Here is a 25,233-nt window from a genome sequence, read left to right as displayed (position 1 = left end):
ACCTGGGGCAGACACAGAACCCCTGAAACCCAGCTGGACGATGGGCCAGAGACAACACGAAGCTTGAAGGTTACCATAACGTCCTGGGCTTTGAGCCAAACAACCAAAACCTCACCCACCCGACTGGGGACATCACAGAGGGGGTCTCCCTCCCAGGAGCGCGCCGGGGCCACCGTCCCCAGAGCAGGGCGGGGGTGCACTCACCGAGCTGGGGTTCAGCCCCACGTTTGCCTCCACGTACGTCTCGGTCTTGGGCTCGACGGCCAGCTCGGCCTCCAGGATCTTCTCCACGGGCATGTCCTCGTTGGCGCTGCTTGTAGACTCCACCTCGTTCTCAGCCCGGTCCTTGCCCCGCTGCCGCTCCTCCTGCACAGCTGAGGCACGGGGAGGCTTCCAGTCAGCCCGCAGCTCCCGCGGCAGCCCCTCCGCCGCCAGGGCCCGAGCAGCGCACCCACAAGCTGGCCGGGGCCGGGGAGAAGGATGCTGCTCAGAGCCGGCCAGACTGCGGCCCCCTTCTCTGCCCCAAGCCTGGCCTCCTGGAGGCTGTGCGCTCTGAGAACAGAACACGCCGCCTCTCATTAATTGATTCACCTACTGGTCACCCCAGGACCCGCCCAGGGCCAGGGCAGATGGGACCCAGCTCTCAGGAAACTGACAGTTCAACAGGGATCCCAACGTGGAGTGAAAAGGGCTTTGGTGGGCTACGGACTGAGGCAAAGCCAGGAAGGCTTCCCAGAAAAAGTGACAATGAAATTGAAGGAACGGGAAAAATAGGAAGAGCAATTCAGGCACGAGAGGTAGCAGGCGTCAAGGCCTAGAACCAGAGCAGAAATGCCGCTGAGGAAAGGGCCTCTCACGTCAGCTAGGGAGCAGAACAAGGGGTGCAACGCTGGGGAGCGTAGCCGAGAACAGGGTCCAATGTGCCCCAGGAAGAGGATGGGGTGAGATGCAGATCTCTGATGGTCCCTTTCTGCTGCGGGGAGGAGAGGGGCTGGGGGAGAGCACAAGCTGGGTCAAACCCAGGCTTGAGACGGGACAGCCCGGGCCGGCCGGGCGGGTGCGGGGGTCCAGCACGAGGGTAGAACCTGAGCAGATGCTGCAGTCGGGGCAGCCTAGTTTCTGGGAACCCAGGGAGAGAAGCTGATGGGAGGAGGCGGAGAAGGAACGGTTCATTCCAACACATCCCCGCGGAGACCCGGGTGGGAGGGAAGGCCGAGGGGACCAGGCACCCCACGGCTGGGCGTTCACAGACCCTCGACTTCACAGCCCATGCAGCTCAAGCCGCCCTTTCCCAAGAGGGGCCGAGACCTCCCGGAGGTCACCCAGCAGGCCCAAGGCGACGCTGAACCAGAGCCAGGCTGTGGACCCCACCCAGAGCCCCGCAAAGACACAGGAAGGCTCCCGGGGGCTTCTGCAGCGCCCTCTGCTGGCCCTCACACCCCCGCTTCCTCTGCTGGGGACACCAAGGGCCCTGGACCCGGGGAAAGGAGGCCTGGAGGGGTGGGAGAGGCTGCCCACACAGCACCAGCACGGGGGAGCCCCTGGGCATATTGGGCCTGTGCCTCCCCAGGGACGCGCCAGATGCCACTAAGCGAGGGCCGCAGCGCCAGGACGGGGCCCGCCACTGCCGCCGGCCGCCCTCCCTTGGTCCTGCTCTGCTGAGCCAGAGCAGATGTCCAGACGTCCCCCGACACTCCCAGGGCGCCCACGGCCTCCTCAGGACCAGCTCCTCAGCCCCCACCCCACACAAGGCTTCCTGGGGCCCCTGGAGACCCCAAGGCAGAGCAGGAGCTTATGCGAGGCGACTTCCCGAGGGCGGCAGTGAAACCTCTCACACACTCCCAGCCCCACCGAGGGGAAGGCCCTGCACGCAGCCCCCAGCATGGAGCCTTCCGGAAGCCGGGAGGGCGCGGCCCCTCGGGGGACTTCCCACGTGCCATCACCCCTCTGGGCCTCCGTCGAGGCTTACCCCCCCCTGCAGGAAGTCTGGACTGGGCAAAACAGTGCCCTGTTCCCGCAGACGCCGCTGTCACGGGACTGCCCCCCACGCGTACCTCCAGACCCACCTGCCCTGCCCAGCTCCGGGGCCCGAGCTCGGGGCCTCACCCCGGGCCCTCTCACCCCTGGCCTCGGGTGGGTCTCGCAAACGCAGGGGACCAGCAGGAGGGAGGAGGGGGTCCGCGGCTCTGGCGCCCGCCCTGCCCGGCCACGGTTCTCAGCGGTCACTTCCTCCTCAGGCCACAGCTCTAGGGGCTCTGCCGGCCCAGCCCCGCTCCGTCCTCCAAGCCTGGGGGCGTGAGGGCTCCCTTTCTTGCTCTCTGGGGGTCCCCTGGGCCCGTGCAATTCTTGAGACACTGCCCACAGCTCTGCAACAGTCCACGTGGACCCCTCTCCACCACGCCGGCCCCGCCGACGACCGTTCAGACCCTCTCCGGGCCGCGGGGCTCCCTGAGGGCCGGCCCTGCATCCTTCCCGCCTCCACAAATGGCTATTTAGGGATGGCCCCTGCAGGGGCTGCGCTCTCCAAGACGCAAACGCTGACTCGAGCGAGAGATTCTCCATCCGTGTGGCGAGACTCGGGACAGAGGGCCGGCCCACGCTTCAGATCCACCAGCTGGGCCCCGGAGCCAGGCGGGAGGCCTCGAGTCAGAGTTTTTGCAAGCCTGGTGCTTCTGGAAAGTCTGACAGCCGGTGGGGCTGGATGGGGAGCTCAAGTTGGCCGGCCTGGCTCTGGTCTCTTCCGACACAGTGGATGCCGGGCTGGAGCAGGGCACCTCCTCGTGTCGCCGTCTGCTACAGGGGACGGGGTCACAGACCAGAAGAGTGGACCCAGTGGGCGGCAGCCACAGGCTGAGCTGGACCAGCATCCGGAATGATGGGGACCCTGGCAGGCCGGTGTCCCTGAGACCCTGAGGGTGGGGGTCCCCAGGGTCTGTCCTCTGAACAGAACCCTAACTCCTCAGAGCCGGGACGCAGCTGAGAGGCACGTTTGAGCAGGTGGGGAAACAGGCCCAGAGCACCAAAGGGGTGCGGCTGAGCCCTCAGGAGAACAGGCGGCTTCAAGCTACAGGCTCTGGAATCAGACGCTGCTCTGCCCCAACTGCTGTGTGGCCCCGGGCGAGCCCCTAGCCTCTCAGTGCCCCAGCTTCCCCAGCCATAGAGGGACGAGGTCGGCACCAGCCTCCAGGCTGGATCCGCAGGAGGCGCCCTCGGGACGCGCACGGCCCCCATGACGCGGCCCAGTTAAGGGGTTCTCCTCCCCTTCCAGACGGGACAGGGTGGCAGGTGGGGGTCCCTCAGCACTTGCCTCCTACGTGGGGGCGTCCGGAATTAATTCGCGAGCGCTCTGTGAAGCGCTCTGAAGCCATGAAGGGCCGGGCCGCTCCGAGCAGCATCATTACAAATGTTATTGTTTTATTTAAACACGGGGGGTGGGGGGGCAGGGGGGAGGGGCTGGGGATTCATGCTTTGGCAGCTCGACCACCTCTTAGACGTGGCTGTGTTTGACTTATGTCCGCTGGCGCCGGGAAGCCTCGGGTGGGAGGCGTCGGCCAAGACAGGGCCTCGTTATCCTCCCAGCCCCGAGCCACGGGCAGAGGGGCCGGCACGGGGAGGGGACGCTGCCGGGAGGGCAGAGGAGGCCGGGCCCCCACGCCGGGATCCCCAGGAAAGCCCCCGGGGCCGACCCACCCCCAGCAGCCGAGCACGCGCCTGGGAGGGGCACTCAACGCCCAGCATAAGCGGGGTCGCCGGCGTCAGGAGACAGCTGGTGCCGGACGTCCTGGGGAGCAGCAGCCCACAGCCAGGGTGGGACCCCTGCCCCCTGACCTGCACAGTGCCCACTGCCGCCCTCCGGCTCCTGGGGCCGGGCAGGAAGCCGCGAGGTGGGAGGGGTGTCTGGGCGGGGTGGGGGTAGGGGGACCACAGGCCTGCCGCCTCCTTTGCTTTGGCACCGCCGGCGGCTGGGCCCTTCCTCCATCCCCTGTATGGCCCCCGGGGCAGGCAGGGCTGGACTTCTCCAAGGGCTCTGGCCCGGCTGCCTCTTCTCAAGGCCGGCGGGGCATGTCCCTGTCAGAGGTCACAGGGCGAGTTATGTCCCTCGAGCTCGGAGGACACATCCCTCCTTCCCTCAGGGGGCTCAACCCAGGACAAGACGCCTGCACACAAGAATGATCACGTGCAACATACACGGGCACGCACACGGGTTCACACGCTTGCACACACGCTGCGGCCCCCACTCTCTGACCCCACCACCCGCCAGGCGCGGGGCTGGCACCCGCCACGTTCCCCCCAACAGGCCCTTCGGGGAGCCTGCCGACACCCCCATGCACCCCGTGGAAACTGAGGCTCGGAGAGGCAAAGCCACGCGCCCCACCCGCACAGGGAGGCGGGGGAACCAGCGGGGGCCTCTCCGCAGCCGCTGCGGGGCCATGCCCGCCGGCGCACACGCGTCAGGCACTGCCGTTTCCACAGCCCAGTCCCTCGGAGGCAGGGGATGGGGCGCAGGAAGGAAACGGGGAGAGGCCTTCCTCAGAGAGGAAGAAGGAAGCAGAGGCGGGGCAGCGGGTGCCCCTCCAGCCTGCTGCTGTCAGGTCTCCCCCCTTCAGACGGGAGCACAGGCAGGCCCCCGAGCCCTGCAGCTGCACGCTCAGCGGACAGGCCCGGGCTCGGTCTGGGGAGGGCTGGCCCGCGGGGCAACTCCCACCTGGGCCCCACCAACTCCGGAATGCTGCGGAACGAGCCCCCAGGGGCTGCGTGTGTGCGCACGCCCCTGCCGTTGCCCGACACGAGACGCCGTGGGCCTGCCGCGTCCCTCCTTACCAGCGCGGGGCAGGGTGCCCGTCGGCCCTCCCTGCGGTCGGCCGGTCCAGGGGCCAGCCCCAAGCCTGTGCCCCACCTGCCCCAGGGGTGTGATCACAGCCTCTTCCAGGGGTCGTGCGGCACCGAGGCCGGTCAGCATGGCCGCCCGTGTGGGGCTGGCACCCAGGAGGGCTCAGGCCGGCCCGGTCAGCATGGCCGCCCGTGTGGGGCTGGCACCCAGGAGGGCTCAGGCCGGCCCGGTCAGCATGGCCGCCCGCGTGGGGCTGGCGCCTAGGAGGGCTCAGGCCGGCCCTGGGGGCGGACAAGCCACATCCTGTGTGCTCCCGGCCAAGGCTGGGGTGTCACTCCAGGCCCCCGTCCCCCTGGGCCCCACTGGGCCCCAACTCATGCTGCCACCAGCCCTACCACTGCCAGGGAGCCCTCCTGGCGGGGGTCGCCGAGGACAGCAGAGAGGAAGGAGGCTGCCTCAGGACCGAGCCCCCTGCACGGCCGGCACTGAGGCTGCGCCGGGGCCACCGGTCACTCCTCCCGAGAGCGCGGCAGTGGGCCGGGCCCCGCAGGCAACGGGAAGCACGATGGGCTGGGCGCTGCCACCCACGCCAGGACAGAGCCTCCTCCCATGGCCCCAGGGCTCGCGGGCCGGACGGCGGCGGTGAGGAGAGTTTTACGTTGTATTGGGAGCAGGAGAGGGCGGTGTAGGAGGGTCCTGGCCGCCTGCTTGTGACTTATAAATCCAGCAGGAGGCAAGGGGGTGCGGGGGGTCCTGATGGGATCCGGTATTTATCTAATGGCCCATAAATCAGGTCTGCCTCAGGATCTCGCCCAACGCTCCATATTTATGCACCAGACGAGAGACGGGAGCAGCCCGGCCCTGCCAGTGTGGCCCTGAGACCTCCGCGAGCGCCCCTCCCCCCTGCACCCCATTTCTCCACCCGGGAGGTGTGGGAACAGCGTCACAGCACCACGGCTGGGAGTGTGTGCGACAAGGACAGGGCCCCCAAAGAGGCTCCGCACACGGCAGGCGCTCCTACACCCCCCGTGAGCACAGGGGAGGGGTCGGACCCGGTGCCTCCCCAGCCCCGAGCCTGCAGCTCCACTGGGACAGGAGAGGGGCGTCATCCACTCTCCCCCAGGCCTTGGGGGAGCAGGCAGCTGGGGTCTGCCCAGGGCTCATAGGTGGACAGGCTGAGGGGGCCTGAGGAGGGGGTCAGCGTTTCCGGGAAAGCCCTGGGGACCCGTGGACGGTCACCCCCTGGGGCCCCACAGTGCCACATCCACTGAGTTTCTCGCCCTCGGCGTGCGCTGACCCCGGCAGCTGGGCACGGGGTCTGCCAAACACTCTTCCACTCTTCTGGTGTCAGCTGGACATCTGCCCACCCAAGCCTTGCCTGATGTCCACGGCTGGGCCAGGGGCCCACTCTGGGCTCCCACAGTGCCCTGGGCTTCCCCCAAGGCAGCACTGATCACACCTGGGGGGCCCTGCCTGGCTATCCGACGGTCACTGTGAACGGGCGGATGCCCACGGCTCGCTGCTGTGTGCCCAGCGCCCGGCGTGGTACCAGGCGCCAGGGGTGGCCAGCTCACTCTACACCGTGGTGCCCACAGGGAGCCCTGAGCCGCAGCTGCATGTCAGGGCCCCACCTCCCCTCAGCACACTGGCACCTCCCCTCTGGCCAGGCTCCACATCTGGATGCAGACTGATCCGCTGCCCACCACACGCTTGCCCCCTGCCCAAGTTTCCATCCTTCAGGAACCACGCTGCACTCACCACCTCCAGGAAGTCTACCCTGACTACAAAGGGTGGCCAGAGGAACCGGGGCTGGGCACAGGCCTCCCCCAGCCAGGCACATGCTTCCTCTGCCCTCCTGATGGTCTAAAGGAATAGATCTGCACTGGAAGCCAGAAGCCCAGGCTCCAGCCCGACATGTGACCTTGGACAAGCCCTGGACTCTCTGGGCCTCAGCTTCTCCACCCACACAAAGAAGGGTGGGCCAAGGTCTCCATGGAACACGTACCCTGATCAGGAAGGCCCGGAGCCCAGGCCGGCCCCTCGCTCACGCTGAAGCCCAGGAGGCACCCCGCCCCTCACCAGCGGCTACCACCGAGCCCCATCACATCACTGCACTGCACAGGCAGCCTCGCGGCCTCAAGGAGCAAATCCTGCAGGACCACACGGCCCAGCTGAGGTTTCGGTTTCTCAGCAAGAACGAGTGGGGCTGAAGAGAGAAACAAGTGAAAGGAGATGAAAACTGCAGTCCCCACGAGAGAACAGTCCTCGGTGGTGAGACGCCAGCCCGAGACCCCGACAGAAGCCGGTGGGAAGGAGGCAAGCCACGCGTGGACCATGGGAACAGCCGCAGCGGAGAAGGGATCCCAGACAGCACCTCCTAAACCTGCGAGGCCCCAGGCGCGAGACACTCAAGCAGAGACGCAGACCAAACTGAGAGACGCCACCCAGAATACGGGAGCCGCCGAACCTGCGCTGGGGAAACCGAGGCCCACGGACGGCCAAGGGCTACGCGGAGCCACCCCGGGCTCGGGCCCAGGTCTGGCTGGACAGCTTGACAAGCTCAGCGACCTCAGGGGAGCGGCCTTCCGCGCTACACGCCCCCACCCCCCCCCAATAAACGTCACAACCCAAGGCCGAGAGACCCGCAGCCCGAGTCCCTCTGCTGGGAGGACCTGGGGTCGCCAGGCACCCCGGCCAGATCTGCAGGAGGAAGCACAGTCCAGGCCCAGCTGGCGTCCAGCAGGCTTGGGAACGTCCCGATGGTCTCTGGAGTTCCCTGCCCCACCCCGGGCCCGGGTCTCCTCGACCGGCCCCTACTGAGCAGCGGGAACGAGGCTCCAGGACCCGCACGCACGCCTTCCCGGGCTCGCTCATTCAGCGCCCGCATCTCCCACCCCCAGCCTTGGCTCCCGCTGCTTCTGCCTCTGCCTCTCCCAGAGCCCAGGCACTCGGCCGGGCCCACTATGACCTTGAAGAGGCTCTGATCAATGTCTGTCCCCAGCGGGGCTGGGAGCCGCCAGCAGGCAGGACCGAGAGTGTCTCTTCCGTAATCCCAGAGCCTAGCACACAGCAGGTACTCAGGAAAGAGCCGGTAAGTGAGCTCACAGCCCCCGGAGATGTGCTGCCAACAGAGCAGCAGCCGCCGCCTCTGGAGGGAGTGAGCACCCCGTCATCAGAGGTATGCAAAGGAGGTCCGCGCAACCGCCAAGTCCAGAGCCACACCCTGTGCTCCGAGAGGGGAGAGGGCCAGCACCACCTACCTTCGCGTTTCATGCCCATGGCCAGGCACTTCTGGTAGCGGCAGTACTGGCACCGGTTCCGCTGCCGCTTGTCAATCAGGCAGTCTTTGTTGTCCCGGCAGGTGTAAGTCAGGTCCTTGCGCACCGTCCGCTTGAAGAAGCCCTTGCAGCCCTCGCAGCTGTACACACCATAGTGCTTGCCTGCAGGTGGGGCGGCCATGAGCAGCCTGCGGCCAACTGGCAGAAGGGGCTCGTCCCACTGGGGTAAGGGAGCCAGCCTGGGAGCGCAGCAGGGCTGCATCCCGGCCCCGCCCAAGACCCGGACCCCGGGGTCCTCGCCGTCTCCGCGTCTGAGATGGCGGCCCGAGGAGGTCGGCCGTCCTGCCCCCGGGGCTCCGGGCTCGGGAGTGGGACGCGAAGGGCCCTTCACCCCGGGCACAGCCCTGCTGCCCCCACGCCATCGTCACCACCACAGCTGCCTCGTCTCTGGAAGCCTCAAAGCCACGCTGCCGCTTACCACCTCCCGGACGTGCACACACTAGAAGGTCCCGGGTGCGCGGCTCGGAGCTCCGAGCAGCCCCCTGTTGGCCGGGGGCCCTGCCGTCCCCACTGTGCCCTCGCGGCCTACCTGAGGAGCGGTCCCCGCAGATAGCACAGATGTGCTTGGTGAAGGACGCCATGTTCCCCGAGGGGTGGGCCGGGACTTTGAGGACGCCGTTGAGGCCCAGCGGGGGCTTGATGTCCTCGCTGCTGCTCACGGGGTTCATGGGCGAGTTGAGCTGAGGGGGGGAAGCCGGGGTCAGCCCTGGCAGGCTGCTGCGAGGCACCTGCTGCTGGGCCAGGAAGGTGCTACCACACACCCCCTTTACTGAGAGAGAAACTGAGGCTCAGAGAGGGGCCCTGCCCACCCCAAGCCACGCAGAGCGGCAGGGCCCAGCCCCGCTGAGCGCAGGCGGGATGCCGGGCACCACTTCCTCAGCCAGGCCGGAGGAGCCCGTCCTGCCCTCAGGGCCCGACCCTCCCGCAGGACCCCAGGCTCGAAGGAGGACCCGCAAGGCCCCTGCTCACACCCTCTGCCCCTCGCCCACCTAAATAAGAACCGCCTGCCATTCCTGGGCGCTCCCCCGACAGGACAGCGAGAGCGCTGGGATCCTCCGGTGAGGCAGGCACTTTGGGGACTCCCAACCCATAGATGGGCACTGAAGCCTGGTCCCAGCAAGGAGGGAGGAGATCCAGGGTCCACCAGCAGGCCACTCTGCCCCGGCCTCGGCAGGCAGGGTAGGGGTCTTGGATCGTGTGACCCAAGGAGAGAGGGAGGAGACAACATCCCTTACACACACACACACACACCCCTCCATCCCTCCCGCCATCCTGACACTGCTCCAGGAAGAAGGGTGGGAAACTCACCAGTCACCCTGGCAACAGCTGCTGCGGCTGCAATGACACAGCAGTTTTGGTTCCGCTGCGCCCACCCCAGCTCTCCCATCAGCGCCAAGGGCCCCGAGGTGCTTCCCGCCGCATCCTGCGCGCCAGCCGGTCCCCACAGGCGCCAGGACGCCAGCTGGGCGGCCCCCCAGCACCCCGACTTCTGCAAACCCCTGACAAAGGCGGAAGTCAGGTCCTACGATGTCTCTGGATGGACTGCAGCTGCCACGCTGCCCCCCGGTCGCCCCAAGCTGGGCCCCTCCTGCACAAGGGAACCTCACCCCCTTCCTTCCCTGCGGCCCCAACCCCCTACTCCCATCCCCCTTTCTCACGGGATGGGAAGAGCCGGGTGCTCAAAGCACAAACCATCCCAAAGGCTGTTTCACACCAGCCCCAGCGCCTGCAGGGATCCTTCCAGCCCTGGACAGGTCTGGATTCTTCTGCTCAGGTGGGCTGTGGTTCTATCAGGTCACTTAACCCCACGGGACTCGCGGGGGGCTGCAAGGAGGCCGGGAGGCCAGCCCCGGCCACCTGGGGCTGTCAAGATGCAGGAGGTGGGGCGAGAGGGCGTCCAGAGGACCCCACTGCACCCAAAGAACACGTACCCCACACCTCCAACCACCCCCGCAGGACCTGCAGGCTTCAGGAGCACCTCCCAGATGAGCCTCAACTAAGCAGGGGCGCCGACTGTTTGCTAAGGGCCACCGTGCACGGCATCTGTCACGTGGAAAGCCCCTAGCGAGCAGGGAGAGCTGCCCTCCCCTTTCCAGAGTGGACACGGAGGTTCAGGGAGGTCAGGGGACCAGCAGAGAGCCCACGGGTGCTAAGTGGCCGAGCAGGTGTGAGCTCAGGCCCCTGGGAGCCACAAGCGCTGAGGGACTCCCCGCACACGGCAGAAGGGACAACCAGGGCCCCAGGGAACGGGCCGGCCCAGAGCCGCTCGGTGATCCCAGCCACCAGACCATCTGCTGAGCATCCAGCCAGGCGCCCGAGGCCCCGAGGAACGCGCCCTGCCCAGCCTGCAGAGCTCGCCCACGGCCGTAGGCGTGACGGCCACAGCTTATCGCGGGATTCTGCCTCCTCCATTCCCTGTGTGACTGCAGGGAAATCATCTAATCGCTCTGGGCCTGACGCTCCTCGCGTAAAAACTGGAGAAAACTGAGTGCCTCCATCCCAGGGCTGCCGCTGGGATGACGGAGCGACTCGCAGGCAGCGCCAGCAGCAGAGCTCCTGAAGCCGGCCTGGGGCGCAGCAGCCTCGGCATTAGCACTCGGGGTTCCGGGGGCCGCCGCTAGGCCAGCTGTGCCGCGGACAATGGAAGGCGGCGTCCCAGGCAGAGGGCCCCCCCCCACCCCCGGAGCAGACGTCTGGAGGTGGGGAAACCAAAGGACTGTTGGGAAAAGGGCAGGAAATCCGTGCGGCCGGGAGTGGGGGGTCAGCAGCAGGGGCCGGCGGCAGGCCTTGAGGGGCCACTGGGCGCGTGGGAGCAGCGGGCGCAGGCTGGAGGCTGGCCCGAGGCCTCTCTCGGGCTGCGGGAGCCCGGCCGCGACTCCACGCGGCTCTGGATCCGCTAGGCGGCACCGAGGAGAGGAGCTCGGGCGTGTCCTCTTTCTGTGGTTGCTCAAACCATGCCGGGTGGGTAGGGGCCACCTGTCCTCTCTCCCAGGCCCCCACGTGCAGGCCCTTGGGCCCGGCGCCCCCCCTAAGGAAACAGGCAGGCCGCAGCACCAGGGAAGCAGCTGCAGGCAGGATGGATGGAGCCGTCAGTCACGGTCAGTGTCGCGGCCAAGCTGGCTCCCAGGCCACACGCTGAGGGCATCCCTGCCCTCCTGGGCTCAGGCTTCCTTCCCGTGGGCACAGCAGTTAGCCCAGAGGCTCTGGGGAGCCCTAGGAGACCCTGCACGGGTGTGAAGATGTCGGCTGGCTGTAGCCCTATCCTCACCCCGGGCCTGGGGCCTCCACTTCCCTTCTCTGCCTCAACTGGTGGGTCCTGGCACGGCCGCCATGGCAAGGCTGAGGGGGACAGGGGTCGCCCTTCTCCCTCCCTAGCCCCAAGCTGGTGGGCCTTGGACTGGTTCACAGCCCCCAGGACAGAGCGCGGGGTGCCTTGTTCTGCCAGACACGCACACCCACCCACCGTGGGCTCAAAGCGTCCCCCGCACCTATGGGGGACGGCTCCCCTCCTGCACTCCGTCACGTGTCCTAGGAGACCCGGGGCACCAACAGCCCCTTCTGGAGGCCAAAGACTCCCTGGCGTGCCCAGGACGGGGGTCCCACCCCATTTCCCCTTTCACATCCTTGGCAGGTATCTCAGTTCCCGCGGAGCCTACAGGACTTACTGAAATAACCACCCGGCTCCATCAGGGCCCCCCAGGCCTCCTCGCCGCCCCTCTCTTCCACGCCCACCGCGCCCTTCCTTCCCAGCCCATCCCCCACGGTCAGGACGGGGTGGCAGGCCCTTGGCCCCGCTGGCCTCCGTCTGCCCATCAAGCAGGTGGCGAACGCCGTGAAGCACACGTGGCCTGCCGGACACCCCATCACAGAGGCCTCCCAGCCGCGGTGCCCACGGCGAGGACAGGCAGGGACCACGCAGGCCCTGCTCCAGGGAGGCTCGCCAGGCTGGTGAGGCCAGGGGACTGAGGCGCCCACACGTGCCAGGCCCTGTGGGCGGGCTCCGGGATGTGGTGGGGAATGCTCCCTGGGCTGATGGAGCCCCCGAACCCGGGCAGAGAGGCGGGGCAACTCGGCAACGGCACCTGAGGTCCAGCCTGGCCCTGCCCAGACCCACCCCCGCGCCGTTTCCATTTCCCTGCAGGGTGGGGTCGAGGAGGAGGCCCTCCCTGACAGCAGAAGTCAGAAAGCCTCACTGGTTCCGGCTCTGTGACTTTGCGGTTGTGGTTTTGAGGCAGGGTGTGGGGGCATGTCCCCCTCGAGCTCCACCCACACTTCCATGAATCTGGGGAACCCCAGGTTTCCAAGACAAACTGCTGAAGCCTAGAAGCTGAACTCAGGGCCCAGGGAAGGAGTTACGGGGGCAGGGGTGGAGGCAGGGGTCGGGGGGGCTGAGGCCGCGCACGGGGCTCAGACCACGGCTAAACCAACTGCGGCCTGATCGACCTACGGAGGAACAGGTGGACGGCTGACCAGAAGGGCACACGGGGTTTGTTCCCCACCCTCACCCCCTCCTAAGCTCCACTCCTGCCCTCATCCCCTCATCAGCCTCACGGGACCTGCGGCCCCTCGCTCACAAGCAACCCGCATTCAACAAGCACCCACCGTGTGCCAGGCACCTGGCTGTGTGCAGAGAACAACAGAGAACAGGGTGGACGTGGCCCCAAACCGCCACTCGCCAGCACCGCCCACCCTTGCCCCCAGACAGGCTACCAGTGCCCGGGGGCACCAGGATCCCTCAAGGTTTGGGGGGCATCACTGCCACCCTCGGGCCCTGCCCCCGCACAGCCCTTGCTCCAGACTCCACACCCAGGCTCCTGCCGAACGCGTGCCCGCGGGGCGTGCAGGGCAGGCACCGGGCCCGGGGGCCAGCAAGGAGCCTCCCGGGGCCCTCCCTGGGAGCCAGCAGGTGCAGCCTCTGTCCTGGTTCCCAGGGGACAGGGTGCAGGCCCAGCCCTCGTGTGCCCTCCCGTCGAGCAGCATCGTCAGGCTGTGGCGGCCATACGCTCACAAGGGCACGGCCGGGCCCAGGAAGGCAGCCAAGACCCCCGTGCCAACACCTCCGGCCTTCTGCCTGCTTCTGGCGACAGGTGACATGAGGGGCCACCTGAGGCCCGAGCTCCTCTGCACCCGTCCTCCAGGCACAAAGGGGCTGATGAGGTGGCCCTGGAAGAGCCAGCCAGGTGCTCCACGACCAGCTCTGGACAGGCCCAGCCGATGGAGCGGGGGAGGGCTGTCCTGCAGGCGGCGTGGCTCCGTGGGCAGCAGGGAGCCCACGGGACACGCGGACACGACTAGCTGTGCAGCTCTGGACAGGCCCAGCTGATGGAGCGGGGGAGGGCTGTCCTGCAGGCGGCGTGGCTCCGTGGGCAGCAGGGAGCCCACGGGACACGCTGACATGACCAGCTGTGCAGCTCTGGACAGGCCCAGCCGATGAGGCGGGGGAGGGCTGTCCTGCAGGCGGCGTGGCTCCGTGGGCAGCAGGGAGCCCACGGGACACGCTGACACGACTAGCTGTGCAGCTCTGGGCCGTGGAGCCTGCGCCCGAGTCCCTCTCTGGCCGCTGTCCTGCAGCCCCGTGGAAACAGCTCCCAGAGCCTCCCCCACGGAGCCCTCCTCTAAGGGGGCCTCCCTCTACGGGGATGAAAGCTGGACCCAGACTTGAACGACACTCAGAGGAAAGGGGGCCCCACCAATGTCCAAAAGGACAGTTTGAGCCCCAGAAAGAGGGAAGACCCCTGGGATTCAGCAGATCTCCCAGGCATCCAGTGAGAAATCCACCAGGAAACCCCCAGAGCCAGGAGAGGAGATGCCTAGCAGGGGTCCTGGGCACTCAGGACAGCTCTGCAGGGGTTCAGACGAGAAGCGCCCAGGGGAGGAGGGTGGACCAGGCCTCGGGGGTCCCCACGGCAAGAACTGGCTGAGTCAGGCCCACCAGGTGCCAGCAGCTTCCTGATCTGGACCCAACCCCGAAAGCCAGGCTGTTCAGAGGAGCATCTGGGCAAACACGACCACAGAGACCACCAAGCCCGGCAGATGAGCCTCAGGCCTGGCACCCCCGAGGAGGCAGCGTCTGCCCGAGCCTGGGGGTCGGGGCAGGGAGCACCGAGACACCCCGTGCGGGGAAGGGTCCGGGCCTGGGCACAAGAAGGGCAGGCCAGGGGATGACGGGGCTCCAGGTAGGCGGCTTCAGCCTGAGGACCTAGGAGTCCCCACCCTACAGAGCTCTGAGTCCTAGGGGCAGGTCCCCCCCGCACTGGAGGGGGCCTCGCTGGGACAGAGGGCCGGCGAGGAAGCTTGGTCACTGACCCCCGAGGGCCACGGGCACAGGAGTCGGCCAGACCTGAGCTCAAACCCAGGCGAAAGCTGCCTCTCTGACACTGTTTCCAGAGAGGAAAGGGAGAAGTGACAGCACCTGCCTCCCAGGGTCCACAGGACTATGCGGGTAAAGCCAGGCCCCGTCCCTCTGGTCCAGGCCCCGCCCCCGCACTTACCTGGGGGCTGCCGGTGCCGAAGCCCAGGGTGGGTGTGGTGGGCACGGACATGGAGTGGGGGCCCATGGGGGAGCTGATGACCGAGAAGGGCGGGCCCATGCCGTTGATGGGGGAGCTCAGGGTGCTGATGGGCGAGTGCAGCTGTCCCGGGGAGCCGAGCGAGGAGCCGATGCCGGGCCCCAGGGAGGGGTGCAGCGAGGGGGCGGCCATGGAGCCGCGCCCCGTGGGGGAGTTGAGGGAAGAGGAGTTCACCTGCGTGGAGAAGTCTGTAAGACAAGAAGCCACAGGAGGCCAGTCAGGAATCCACACCTGAGGGATACAGCCTGGCCCGCTACCCCTCAGGCCACAGCTACCACACCAGGCCGTGGAAGGGCAAGGGACCCCCACTGCAACCCTACGGCTCCCCAGCAACACGAGGCCAGTCCAGCCATGCCCAGAGCTCCCCTCCAAGGCACCAGCCCCACCTGGCCCAACTTTAAGGTTCAGGCTGAGCCCCAGGCAGATGCAGGAGAAGCAGGCTGACAGCTGCTCTCAGATGCCTGTCTGGGCAGGGAGGCCAGATGGCTGCCCCTGGAACCCTCAGCACCCCAGGCCTCTCCACCTGGAACGCCTGGTGGCCGGGAGTTGCCAGCCCCTCTGCCCATCTACTCAGGGGGTCAAGGTGAAAGTCTGGGGATAATAAAAATAATGAAGGCTGACATTTTCGGAACACCCACTGTGTAGCAGAAACAGTGCATGTCCTCAGCAGAGATGAACGCACACAGTTAGGAGGTACACGGCGGTCCTATTATCCCATTTTACAGATGGGGAATTGAGGCCCTGTGTTCTTACTGCTGCCCACGGCAGGGCAGGCCCAGCACACAGCCTGGGCCTGCTCAGGTACCCCAGCGACGGTGGCCAAGACAACAGGCCCCCAGGCCCCTCTACCTCACGGGGCCCCAAAGAATACAGCTTCCTGTGTGCCCAGGCCTGGTGGCGTGCGGCCTGAGGCAGGGGAGCTTCCAGGCAGGCCTGGTGGAGGGGGCCCAGGTGTGCACCAGGCCTGCAGACGGGCAACCCACAGAGGCTGCGGCAGTGAGAGGCCGGGACCTCCCACACGCCAGCCTTTCATGCCAGGGGTTTCAGAGCCCCACCAGGCACTAATTGGGCCTCCCCTTCCTACCCTGAGGGCTCAACGAGAAGCTTCCCCAGGAAGGAGGCTCTCCGGGTGAATCCACTGCCCTGGGGCCTGAGCAGGCCGTGGGGAACTCAGAGAGGCCCAAACAAGGCAGCATGAGTCAGAGCTGCAGGCCACAGCTAGTCCAGTCCGGCCTCTGGCAGGGTGTCCTGAGCAAGCCACGCCCCCTCGGTGGGCCTCAGCCTTCCCATCTGCAAAATGGTCTCTCGGGCCCTTCCCGCCAGGCCTGCAGTGATCACACATGCTTCTGAGAAGTCGAGCGGGCCACGGGTGTGATCGGGCGGCCCCCGTCCACGTACCCCCAAGTCGGGGGACGTGCCCAGCTTGCACCAGCAATAGCCGCAGGAGAACTTCGCCTGCCTGAACCTCGGAGCGGCCGTGCCCCGAGCGGTCCCTGAGCGCCAGGCTTGGGGCAGGAAGAAGCCTTGTTTGTTTGTGCATCACCCCCGAGTCCTCTCACCCACTTTGGTCACCGGTGCAAACTGAGTCTCGGGGACAGGCTGCAGGACACCGCTACCAACAGTCAGGGCCGGGCAGACCCGACCCCGGCCAGAGCCGAGCTTCCTCCAGGGCCTTGTGAACTTGTCCATGGAGGTGCTGGGCGGTGGCCAGCCTGTGGGGTGGGGTGGTCCCCGCAGGAACATGGGAGGCTCTGCCAACCCTGGAGACCCCCTTCTCTGGGAGCACTTGCCCATTTCCATCCTGTAACCCCCAGCCTGCTGGGCACCTCCTCCCTTGCCTGCCCTCTGAGGGAGGAGGGGCACGGGAAGGGGGCCTGGAATTCCCAGCCAGGGAGTGGGGGCCTGCCTGCCACTGCACCAGCAAAAGAGCCTCATCTGATCCGTCTGAAACCGTTGCCATTCACAGAACTGGGAATAAACCATTTCACTGAACTTGAAAATAAGAGTTTAAAATTCCAGAACCAGATGGCGGCACCTATTGGCAGAGATGGGTACTGCAAGCCAGCCCTATTAGTCATTAAGCTCCCTGCACCCACAGGGTCTGGCTGCACATCCTTGACCTCACTGAACGCTTGCGACCCTGTCCACCCACCTGTGACAGACAAGGAAACGGGCACAGGGAAGGTGCAAAAGTTACCCAGGCACACGCCCCAAAACCTGCAGCTGCCCCTAGGCCGAGCAGCCACGGTTCTTTCTACCAGGCCCCTGGGACAACTGGAACGCCCATTTCACCTGGCCCTGACCACCCCTGCATGAGGAACCCTGAGCCAGCTGGTCCCTGTCCAAGCCCACCCTGCAGGATGCAGGCTAGCGCTGGCCCCTCCCCTTTACTCAGTCCCGAGAAGCACGCCTCCGACTTCAGGCGGGGAGGGCAAGGGAAGCAAGATGGACATTACAACATCTGTTTTGCAGACACCTCCACCAGAGAGCACGGGGGGCAACTGCTGGGGCTCTCGATCGGACAGGGGTCCCAACCCCAGCAGCGCGTCCAGAAGCCTGAGGGCCTGGCCACCCTAGGGGAGCAGCCCATTCTTCTCCCCAGCCTCTGGGAACGAGATGGGGGTCTGGGGCCAAGAGGGAGACAGCACTCCGGGATTCTCACAGCTTCCTCACCTCCACCCGCTGCCCGGAAATCTTGGGGGAACTGGGGGGCTCTGAATGGGAGAAGAGGACGGGGTGGGGGACTTCTCGGGGGCTGCTCTCCTTAAGGGGTAGAGTGCAGCCGGGAGCGCCATGGGGCCCAGAGCCTGTCGGGGCCTCTGCTGCGGGCCGGCCACACCTGCGGGGTGTGGGGAGCCGGGCTTCCCGTTCACACAGCTGCAGAAGAGGCTCCCCAGGTCCACGCTGGGCCTACGCGGCCTGAGCTGTTTGCTTATTTGTTTGTTTGTTGCTCCCTGGCAGGAAGGGGTGGGAGAGGCAAGAGAAAGCTTTGGCCGGAAGGAAGGAGGGAGGGAAGTGGCTCCTTAGACCGACAGCTACCAGGCTGCACCCCAAAGCTTCTGCAGCCCCTCGAGTCCGGGAACCGTGAGGAGGGCAACAACGAGATGGAGGGAAACTGGGCAAGACAGGAGGGGCCGGGTACAGGGGGGCGGGGGGCCTCCGGTAAAAAGGGGGGGCCAGGGGAAGGGGCACCAGCCTCCAGCCTCTGCGTGTGGCCCGTCTCCCAAATGCAAAGGTCGGGGCCCGGTTCCTGAGCCCAGCCCCCATTCTCTGAGCCCCAGGGTCACGTGTACAGCAACTGCTCCAAACCAGGGACTGTGAGCCCCTGGGAGGGGCCACCCCGGCCAAGATCCACCTCAACGACCCCCACTCTGGGCCCTTCCTGTTGACACAGAACCTCCACAGCAGACACTTTCCCGGAGCCTGGGTGACAACGGGCAGGGGGTATTTTCTGGAGTCCTCTGGAGTCTGGCCAGGAAGGGAACGTTAGGAGGAAAAGGGGAAAATGCCTAAACACCCCCTGCTCGCAGAGAGGCCCCGCCCTGCCCTCCACGTGCACGCAGGCTCTGCCTTTTCCGGGCCACTATCTGTCCCCACCCACTGATAAACAGTAGGTGCGATAAGGCGCTATTCTTGAAGCCATACTTTGGACTCGCAGGGGACTTGTCACCAGCGGTCACCACACGCTTATCTGATCCTGGGCTGCGGGACACCAGGCTCAGGCCCAGACCCCACCCTGGGAGCTGCTGACACCCAGCTCTCCCCACCCAAGGGGGCACACGGGGCCTCGGAGGGAGGGGCAAAACCCAACTGCCGACTCCTCCCCCCCCCCACCGCCGCCCAAGAACCCGGGCCTCGCCAGGCCTGAACCCAGCACCTCACACCGCTTTACACCCTCCATGCCCCTGGGGACCAGCAGTAATCCGTGAGACTCAGGACTCCAGGGAAGGAGACCACGGCCCGGGAGCTCACAGGGACCTCCAACAAGAGACAGGCCCCCGTCCAGGCAGGAGGACATCCCAGCAGCCCCAACAGAGGCAAAGGGACTTCAAAGAGCTGCCAGATTCAGTTCAGGAAGGCTTGCGTGGAAGAGGTGATGGACAGATCTCTCCCTTGGCACAAAAAGCGTTTCAGGCCATAAAACTGACTCTAAAATGCAAATACCTGGAGTCCAGACAGGGAAGCCATGGAGCAGAGATGGAATGCCCTGGAATGCTCGGCGCCCAGAGCAGGAGAGCAGTAACCCCCTGGGCCCCCAGAGTATATGGGTGTGAAAAGTTACATTCAGTAAAGTTAAAATAAAGAATGTTCTCATGGTAACTGACAAGGGCACAGGCTGCTCCTCGATAGTGAGTTCCCCGTCGCAGCTGTATGCAAGCAGAAACTACAGCCACCACTCAGGAGTGGCCAACCAGGTGGGCCCTGAGGTCCCTCTGAGAGAGGGAAGGGACATTCCCCGCCCCCCCACCCCCCGCCAACAGTCCTGAACTGCACGGGCTCCCTCCAGAATGCCCACCAGGACCCTCCTGGCCCCCGCCCCACCCCGGAACCCCCAGCAGGAAGCGGGGGAACCCCCACCAACTCCTTTCTGGTCTCTGCCAGACAGCCTGGGAAGGCGGGGGAGGTGGCAGGAAATACCAACCCCGCTGAGGCTGCCCGGCTGGGGCGGGGGTGAGCCCCTGGACCTCCAGCCCCTCTTCGGGAGCCAGGGAACCCCCGACTCTCAGAAAGGGGAGCTCAGGGCTCCTCCGCGGCCCTTCTGAACCTACAGGGCCGATCAGGGCAGGGTCCGGGCGGGCCACAGACTGGGGTCGAGGGCCCAGCCAAGCAGGAAGCCCAGCGGAGGGAGGGGAGGGACAGGCAGTCCAACCGAAGGAGCACGGGAAGGAGTCCCGTGGGGCTGGAGTGAGCGGGGACTTCAGAGGGGGCCGTGCAGGAGAGCACGGAGGTGGGAGAGGGGGCCAGGAGGGGAGAGGGGCACAAAGGGGGGAGGGGCGCCCCGAGGGCGCCAGCACCCTACCCTGACAAGAATGAGCACAAATCCGCCCCCCCCACTGCCCCAAACCAAAACCCCACCACGGGGTGCTGGAGGGCCCTCGGGAGCCTCCTGGGACGCCCGCCTCCAGACCCCACCTTCCGGAAGGACTGCTTCCCCTGCCGCTCAGGGGAGGGAGAAGTGGCAGCCCGCTGGGGACTGTGGTGGGACCGTGGCGGTCGGGGTTTGGGGGAAGCTCGGGGTGGTTGGTGCAGGGGAGGGGTGGGGCAGGAGGCGTCCACAGGCTCCACGGGGTGAGGGGCCTTCAGGAACTGCGGCGGCAGGGGGTGGGGGACAGACGTGCCCCCGACAGGGGTGTGCCGGCCCTGGTGGGGAAACGCCCACCACTCAGGTTCCCCTTCTGTAAAATGGGTACGCCGACAGCAGAGGCTGCTGCCACAACCCACAGAAGTGGGCCCCACGAGCCCTTGCAGGGTAGGGTTCCAGCGCAGGCCATGTGCCTGCAGAGGGTGGACCTACCACCTCCAACCCCAGGGGGCGTGGCCAGCTCACTGCCTCTGGCCTAGTGTCAGTTTACAGCTCAGGTGGCCTAGCCTGAAATTTCAGCTCCTCTGGGGTCACCCTGCCCTTTCCCCAACGAATGCCCCCAGCCCCAAATCTCAGCCCCCGCTGAGGAGGACACAGGTCAGCTCAGCCCTTACACATGATCAGGAGAAACTCCCGCCTGCCTCCGGCTCTCCCCAAGAGCCTGGGACCTCAGAACAGGGTCAGATAGGGAGCCCACCGGGCAGGCAGCCTCAGGGGCCCCTACAGAGAGGCCCCCAACGGGCCAGGAGGGACCCAGGCCCAGCAATCCGTCAGCCTGCAGGGACCATTACTCAGGTCCCAGCTCCACACCAGAGCCCAGAGTGGCGCAGACCTGCCCAGACCCCAGGGGAGAGAGGAGGAGGGGCAGGGCGAACCAAGGCATGCACCTCCTTCACCCCGCCCCCCACCGCTCACAGACGCCCACTGGTCACCCGACAGGGGCTCCACCCCCTCCCCAGGCCGCATGGACAGCAGCAGCTGGCCTCTCCCAAGTACTGCTTCCTGGCACCGCCCTACCCAGCCCTCCGTGACACAGGTGGGGATGCCGGAGGGGAAGGGGGCAGGAGGGGGCAGGCCGAGTGGACGCCGAGGAACGGGCAGGACACTGCTGGGTGAGGGACAGTCACCACGTCTCCAGCAACCTCAGGGCTGCTTGGGAGCCCAGAGTGACTGGGGGCTGCAGGCCCGGTGGACAGAGGCTCCGCCACCATCATCACCACCACCTGAGGGACCCCTTGCCCTGCTCCCTGCACAGACAAAAGGCTGAAGCCCTAAGAGGCGGATGGTGACGCTGAATGGCTTTTGCCACAAGTGACAAACGGACGATGTTTCGGGCTCTGATGGCCGTCCTGAGCCGGCCAGGGCTGGTGAGGGGCGGAAGGAGGAACGGGCAGTGGCGGCAGCCGCCCTCACCCAGCACACTCGTACAGCCTGGGGGCACCGTGACCGGGCCGCTGTCAGGGAAGTGGGGAGCACAGCCGGGAGGAAAGGGGGGGTCAGGAGGGGCTCCGTGTGACCAGCCAGCCAGTGCCTGGGCCTGAAAGGTCCAGGTGAGAGCTGAGGGGTAATGGTGCCAATGCACTGGGGCGCTAGCGCCAGGGTCTTGGCAGGAGGCTGCCCCCCCCACGCCCACCCTCCAGAAGCTCACGGTCTAAGAGGGCTGCAGCCACAGCCCTCACACCAGGCCCAGCTCGACGGTCAACCAACGTGTCTCCACCACTTTCCCCCGATTCCTGCGGTGGGCGCTACCACCACCCACCGGGCCAGTGGCACTTGGGCAGATGTCCGAGGGGGGCGCTACCTGGCGGTACCCTAGGCGCTGAGCTGCACCTGGGGTAGCACTGCTCCAACCACCACGGTACAGAGGAGGGATATGAGTCCCAGAGCTGCGTCCACTACCTAACTGTCCACAGCTTACGGAAACACGCTCGGGGAGAGGGGCTTGGGGGGTGCAGGGAACACCCTGGCCAGACCCCCGGGAGGTTGGGGCCGGACTCCTCCGGCCCAGCTCCCTGGCTGCGTCACGCCCCTCTTCGCCAGGCCAAGCGGCGCACGCCCGGTGCTACAGGAAGAAGCCGCTCACAGCTTCAGGGTGACGGGGACCAGGGCCTGCTGCTGGGACACCTCCCTCCTGGCTCCATCCTGCACCCTACACGAATGCCCCGAAGGCTGGCTCGGAAAGGTCAACACCCCACCTTCCCCGCCCCCTTCCCCATGACTGTAGGGCCTCCGGGACCTCGGGGCACGGCCGGTTTTTCAGGAGAAGCCAGGTGGCCACAGGCAGAGCCAGTCCCTGGCAGTCCTGTCCCCAGAGGCCTTGGGAAGCTTGGGGGCTGGGGGTTGTTCACGGTCAGGACTGGCAATAACAGCTGTGCCAACGTGACTCTGAGACCCAACCCAGCGCCAGGCTGCCACTCGGGTGCCGCTCCTCCAGCCAGCCAGCAGGGTGACCACCTCAGGGTGCAGGCCACAGAGCCACCACCTGGGACCCCCAAACAGGAGGCCGGTCCTTCTAGGAGAACTCCAAGGCATCTGAATTTACGGGGAGGTTCCCCCACTCTCCCCGCCCCAGAGACGGCTGCGGGACAAGCATTCACTAGCCTCCATGACTGGACCACCCACCCAACCCAGGGCCCCAGAGGTGCGAGAGGCCGGCCCAGCCGGCGCCAAGGAAGGAGTCGGGAGGACACGGTGGACAGGCAGTGCCCGGCTCAGCCCCACCCAGCAACACTCCCTCCAGCTGGTTCCAGAAAGGAGCCCCCCCGCAGGAGGGCTGCCGGGTGGAGGCCGCACAGGGCCACCCTCCCAGAAAGATGCCAAGGGACAGAGAGAGAGTCCCCAGAGCTGTTTCCAACCCCGTGGCCGGAGGCCCTCGGCAGGCCAGCCTGCACCCCTGAGGGGCCGTCCCCTCCCCCGGGCATGGCAGGGAGATGACCCCGATCTACCGCCGGACCACTGGGCCATGCCTCCTGTTCAGTGGCCTAACACGGGCTGCCCGGGGGAGAGGCTGGGGAGGGGCAGCAGCCGACCCCCAGGCCTGCTGGAATCCCCAGGGGGGAAGCACAGGCACAGAAAGGGGGGAGGGACAAGAGGGACGGGGCCACAGAGCCACTGGGGAGCCAGCGGCAGGTGAGCCTGCGCGTGATGCCGCTGGCGCCGCGGCCTCTGCAAAATGGAGATCCCCAAACCCACGGCCTGCCGGCGGCCCCGTGGCTTGGGAACCCCCCCACCCCCCGCCCTGACCCCGCAATGAAATCAGAGCCTCCAGAACACAGAGCTAGAGTCTAACAAGCCACACGGCCTGTGTGGCTGCCCCGAGCCGGCGTTGATCACAGGGCCTCCGAAAAGCCTGGGGACGTGGGGCTGGCTCCGTCCCACCTGCAGAGGAGGAAGGGGCTCAGGGAGGGAGGGGCACTCCCCAAGCCGGAGCCGGAGCCAGCGGCCGGGGACCAGGACCCAGCTCTCCACCCTGATGCTCCCAACACACTTCACTCTCACGCAGAGCCCCCACAGCCAGCCTGGGTGGCCGGCAGAGCTCCAGGCCGGACCCGGTGCTAGCAGGCACGCCCACCGTGGGGTCAAAGGGCACGGGGAGCTGGGAGCACGCTCACCTCTCCGGGGCCGGGCAGGGGCTCCCGGGTGCCTCAGCCTCCTGTCCAGGCAGCACCCCTGAACCGTCCCCAGCACCTCCAGGGCGCCAGCCCAGGTGGCGGGTGGGGGGGCGCGGAGAGGGGGGGAAATTCCTGATGAAACCCCGCCTGCTCGACGGCAGCCTGGTGGTGGGGGGCCCCGAGCCCGCGGGCTGGCTGAGGCAGTTTCTCTTCAACAGGAAAAGAATGACGCTTGTTTCATTTTGAGCCGTGTCGCTCCGGCTGGCTCAGGGGCCCGCGGCCGGCTCTGTCATGGAACGCCTGTGCTTTCCACCCCCACTACAGCTGTTTTTCTCTCTAACTTTCTCGCAGCCCCTGCCGGCGTCGGGAACATGTTTGCAGACACTCAGGCCCAAGTTCGCCGGCGTCCCATCCACCTGTGCTGGCGTCGGGGGGCTCCATGCCAGGTGGCCAACCTGTCCCAGTAGTGTGGAGCGGTCAGGGAGAGATCAGGGCCTGCCTCCTCTGGGCCCGGTGTGGGCTGGCCTCTCCTGGGGCGTCCCCAATCCTCCCACTGCCCTCCGAGCATCGCCACTTCTCGGATGTGGGCGCAGATGCTTGGCACCTCCAGCGTGTGGTAGCCCAGGGCTGCACAATGGGCGGGGCCGGGCCAAGCCGGAGACCCTGGAGGGCAGAGCGCCAGCCCAGCTCCCGAGCGGCTCACGCACGGCAGGCTCTCGGAGACCCCCGCTGCTGCGTGCCGAGAGCCCGGCCCCTCAGCGTCCTGCCCTGAGCAGAGGCTGACCCACACCGCGCTGACTCAGCCAGGTCGCCAGGCTGGTGCCGTCGTGGGCGGAGGCACAGATGGCAGGGGCTCTGCAGACAGCAGACAGGACCTCACCCATGAGACAGACCGAGAACGGGACATCCGCCTGCTGGAGCGGGGCTTCCCCATCTCGGCCGCAGGAGGGGTACCTCCCACTCGGACCAGCACAGCAGCCCCAATCCCACCGCTCCTGCAGCAGGGCCTGCAGCCTAGCCGGCTCTCCCCTGCTCTGGAAAGGCCCCCTCCCTCAAAGGGCAGCCTCCGGGGGCGGGGCGGGGGAACCAGCCTCTGAACCCCCTTGGGCTGTGTCGCCACTGTGCGGATTCAGCTGGGGGCCCACGGGGCTGGCAGGATTGGTTCCCAAGCTGAGATGCGACTCTGCCACCCCTTGGGGACCTGCTGTGAGACAGGGTCTACCCTTCACCCCCGCCCCCAGGCCCCCAGCAAGTGCAGGGACAGGAGAGTGGGTTCGACTCTGCACCAGGAAACGGAGGCCCAGGAGGCCCTAGAACCTCCACCTCCATCCTCACAAAGCACTGAACCGCGTCCCCAGATCTCCGACCTAAGGCCTCATTCCTGACACACCTTGCCGGGGCGGAGCGGCCAGGAGGTTGAGAACCTTCTCATCCCACAACAGGCGCTTTTCAGGGGCTGCTGCGGCAGCAGACCCCGCAGACGCGAGGGTGGCCGTGTAACAGGCAGCGTCCGTGCCCCGTGACCCCCTGCCCTGAGAACCCAGATGGGCCTCAGCAAGCACCCACGGCAGCACCCAGCCCGGCCACCCAGCCCACAGGGCCTCCAGGCAGGAAGGGGATGGACAGAATGACAGGTGGAAAGCCTCTCCCTGGGCCCGGATGACCGTGACCTCTGTCCGCACAGCACCGCCCCCCGGGAGTGACCCACCAGCCCCTTCGTACAGATGAGAGCCTCAAGTGGCCAAGCTCAGATCTGGCGGTGGCCAGGACACAGCCACTGGCTCTGCGTGCCCTTCCCATG

At 66.8% G+C, this 25,233-nt stretch overlaps 1 protein-coding gene across 7 annotated transcripts in view; it reads right to left on the bottom strand.

The window, feature by feature from the left end:
* RXRA (retinoid X receptor alpha) overlaps window positions 1–25,233 on the bottom strand; it is a 96,653-nt gene that overhangs the window by 12,799 nt on the left and 58,621 nt on the right. For 3 of the 7 annotated variants that reach the window (XM_067742790.1, XM_067742792.1, XM_067742793.1), the window contains 4 exons: window positions 14,661–14,926; window positions 8,699–8,849; window positions 8,092–8,271; window positions 205–458 (listed from right to left, as the gene is read on the bottom strand). In XM_067742790.1, the coding sequence (XP_067598891.1) occupies window positions 205–458; window positions 8,092–8,271; window positions 8,699–8,849; window positions 14,661–14,926 (851 nt within the window). Of the gene's footprint in view, window positions 1–204; window positions 459–8,091; window positions 8,272–8,698; window positions 8,850–9,158; window positions 9,386–9,477; window positions 9,597–14,660; window positions 14,927–25,233 lie in introns of those variants that run through there. The other 4 variants (XM_067742791.1, XM_067742794.1, XM_067742796.1 and 1 more) reach the window with 4 other exon arrangements.

Source organism: Pseudorca crassidens, chromosome 7 (assembly GCF_039906515.1).
Source record: "Pseudorca crassidens isolate mPseCra1 chromosome 7, mPseCra1.hap1, whole genome shotgun sequence".
Lineage (NCBI taxonomy): Eukaryota > Metazoa > Chordata > Mammalia > Artiodactyla > Delphinidae > Pseudorca > Pseudorca crassidens.
Note: the sequence above shows the minus strand (reverse complement) of the source record. Positions and strands in the feature narration are given on the sequence as shown.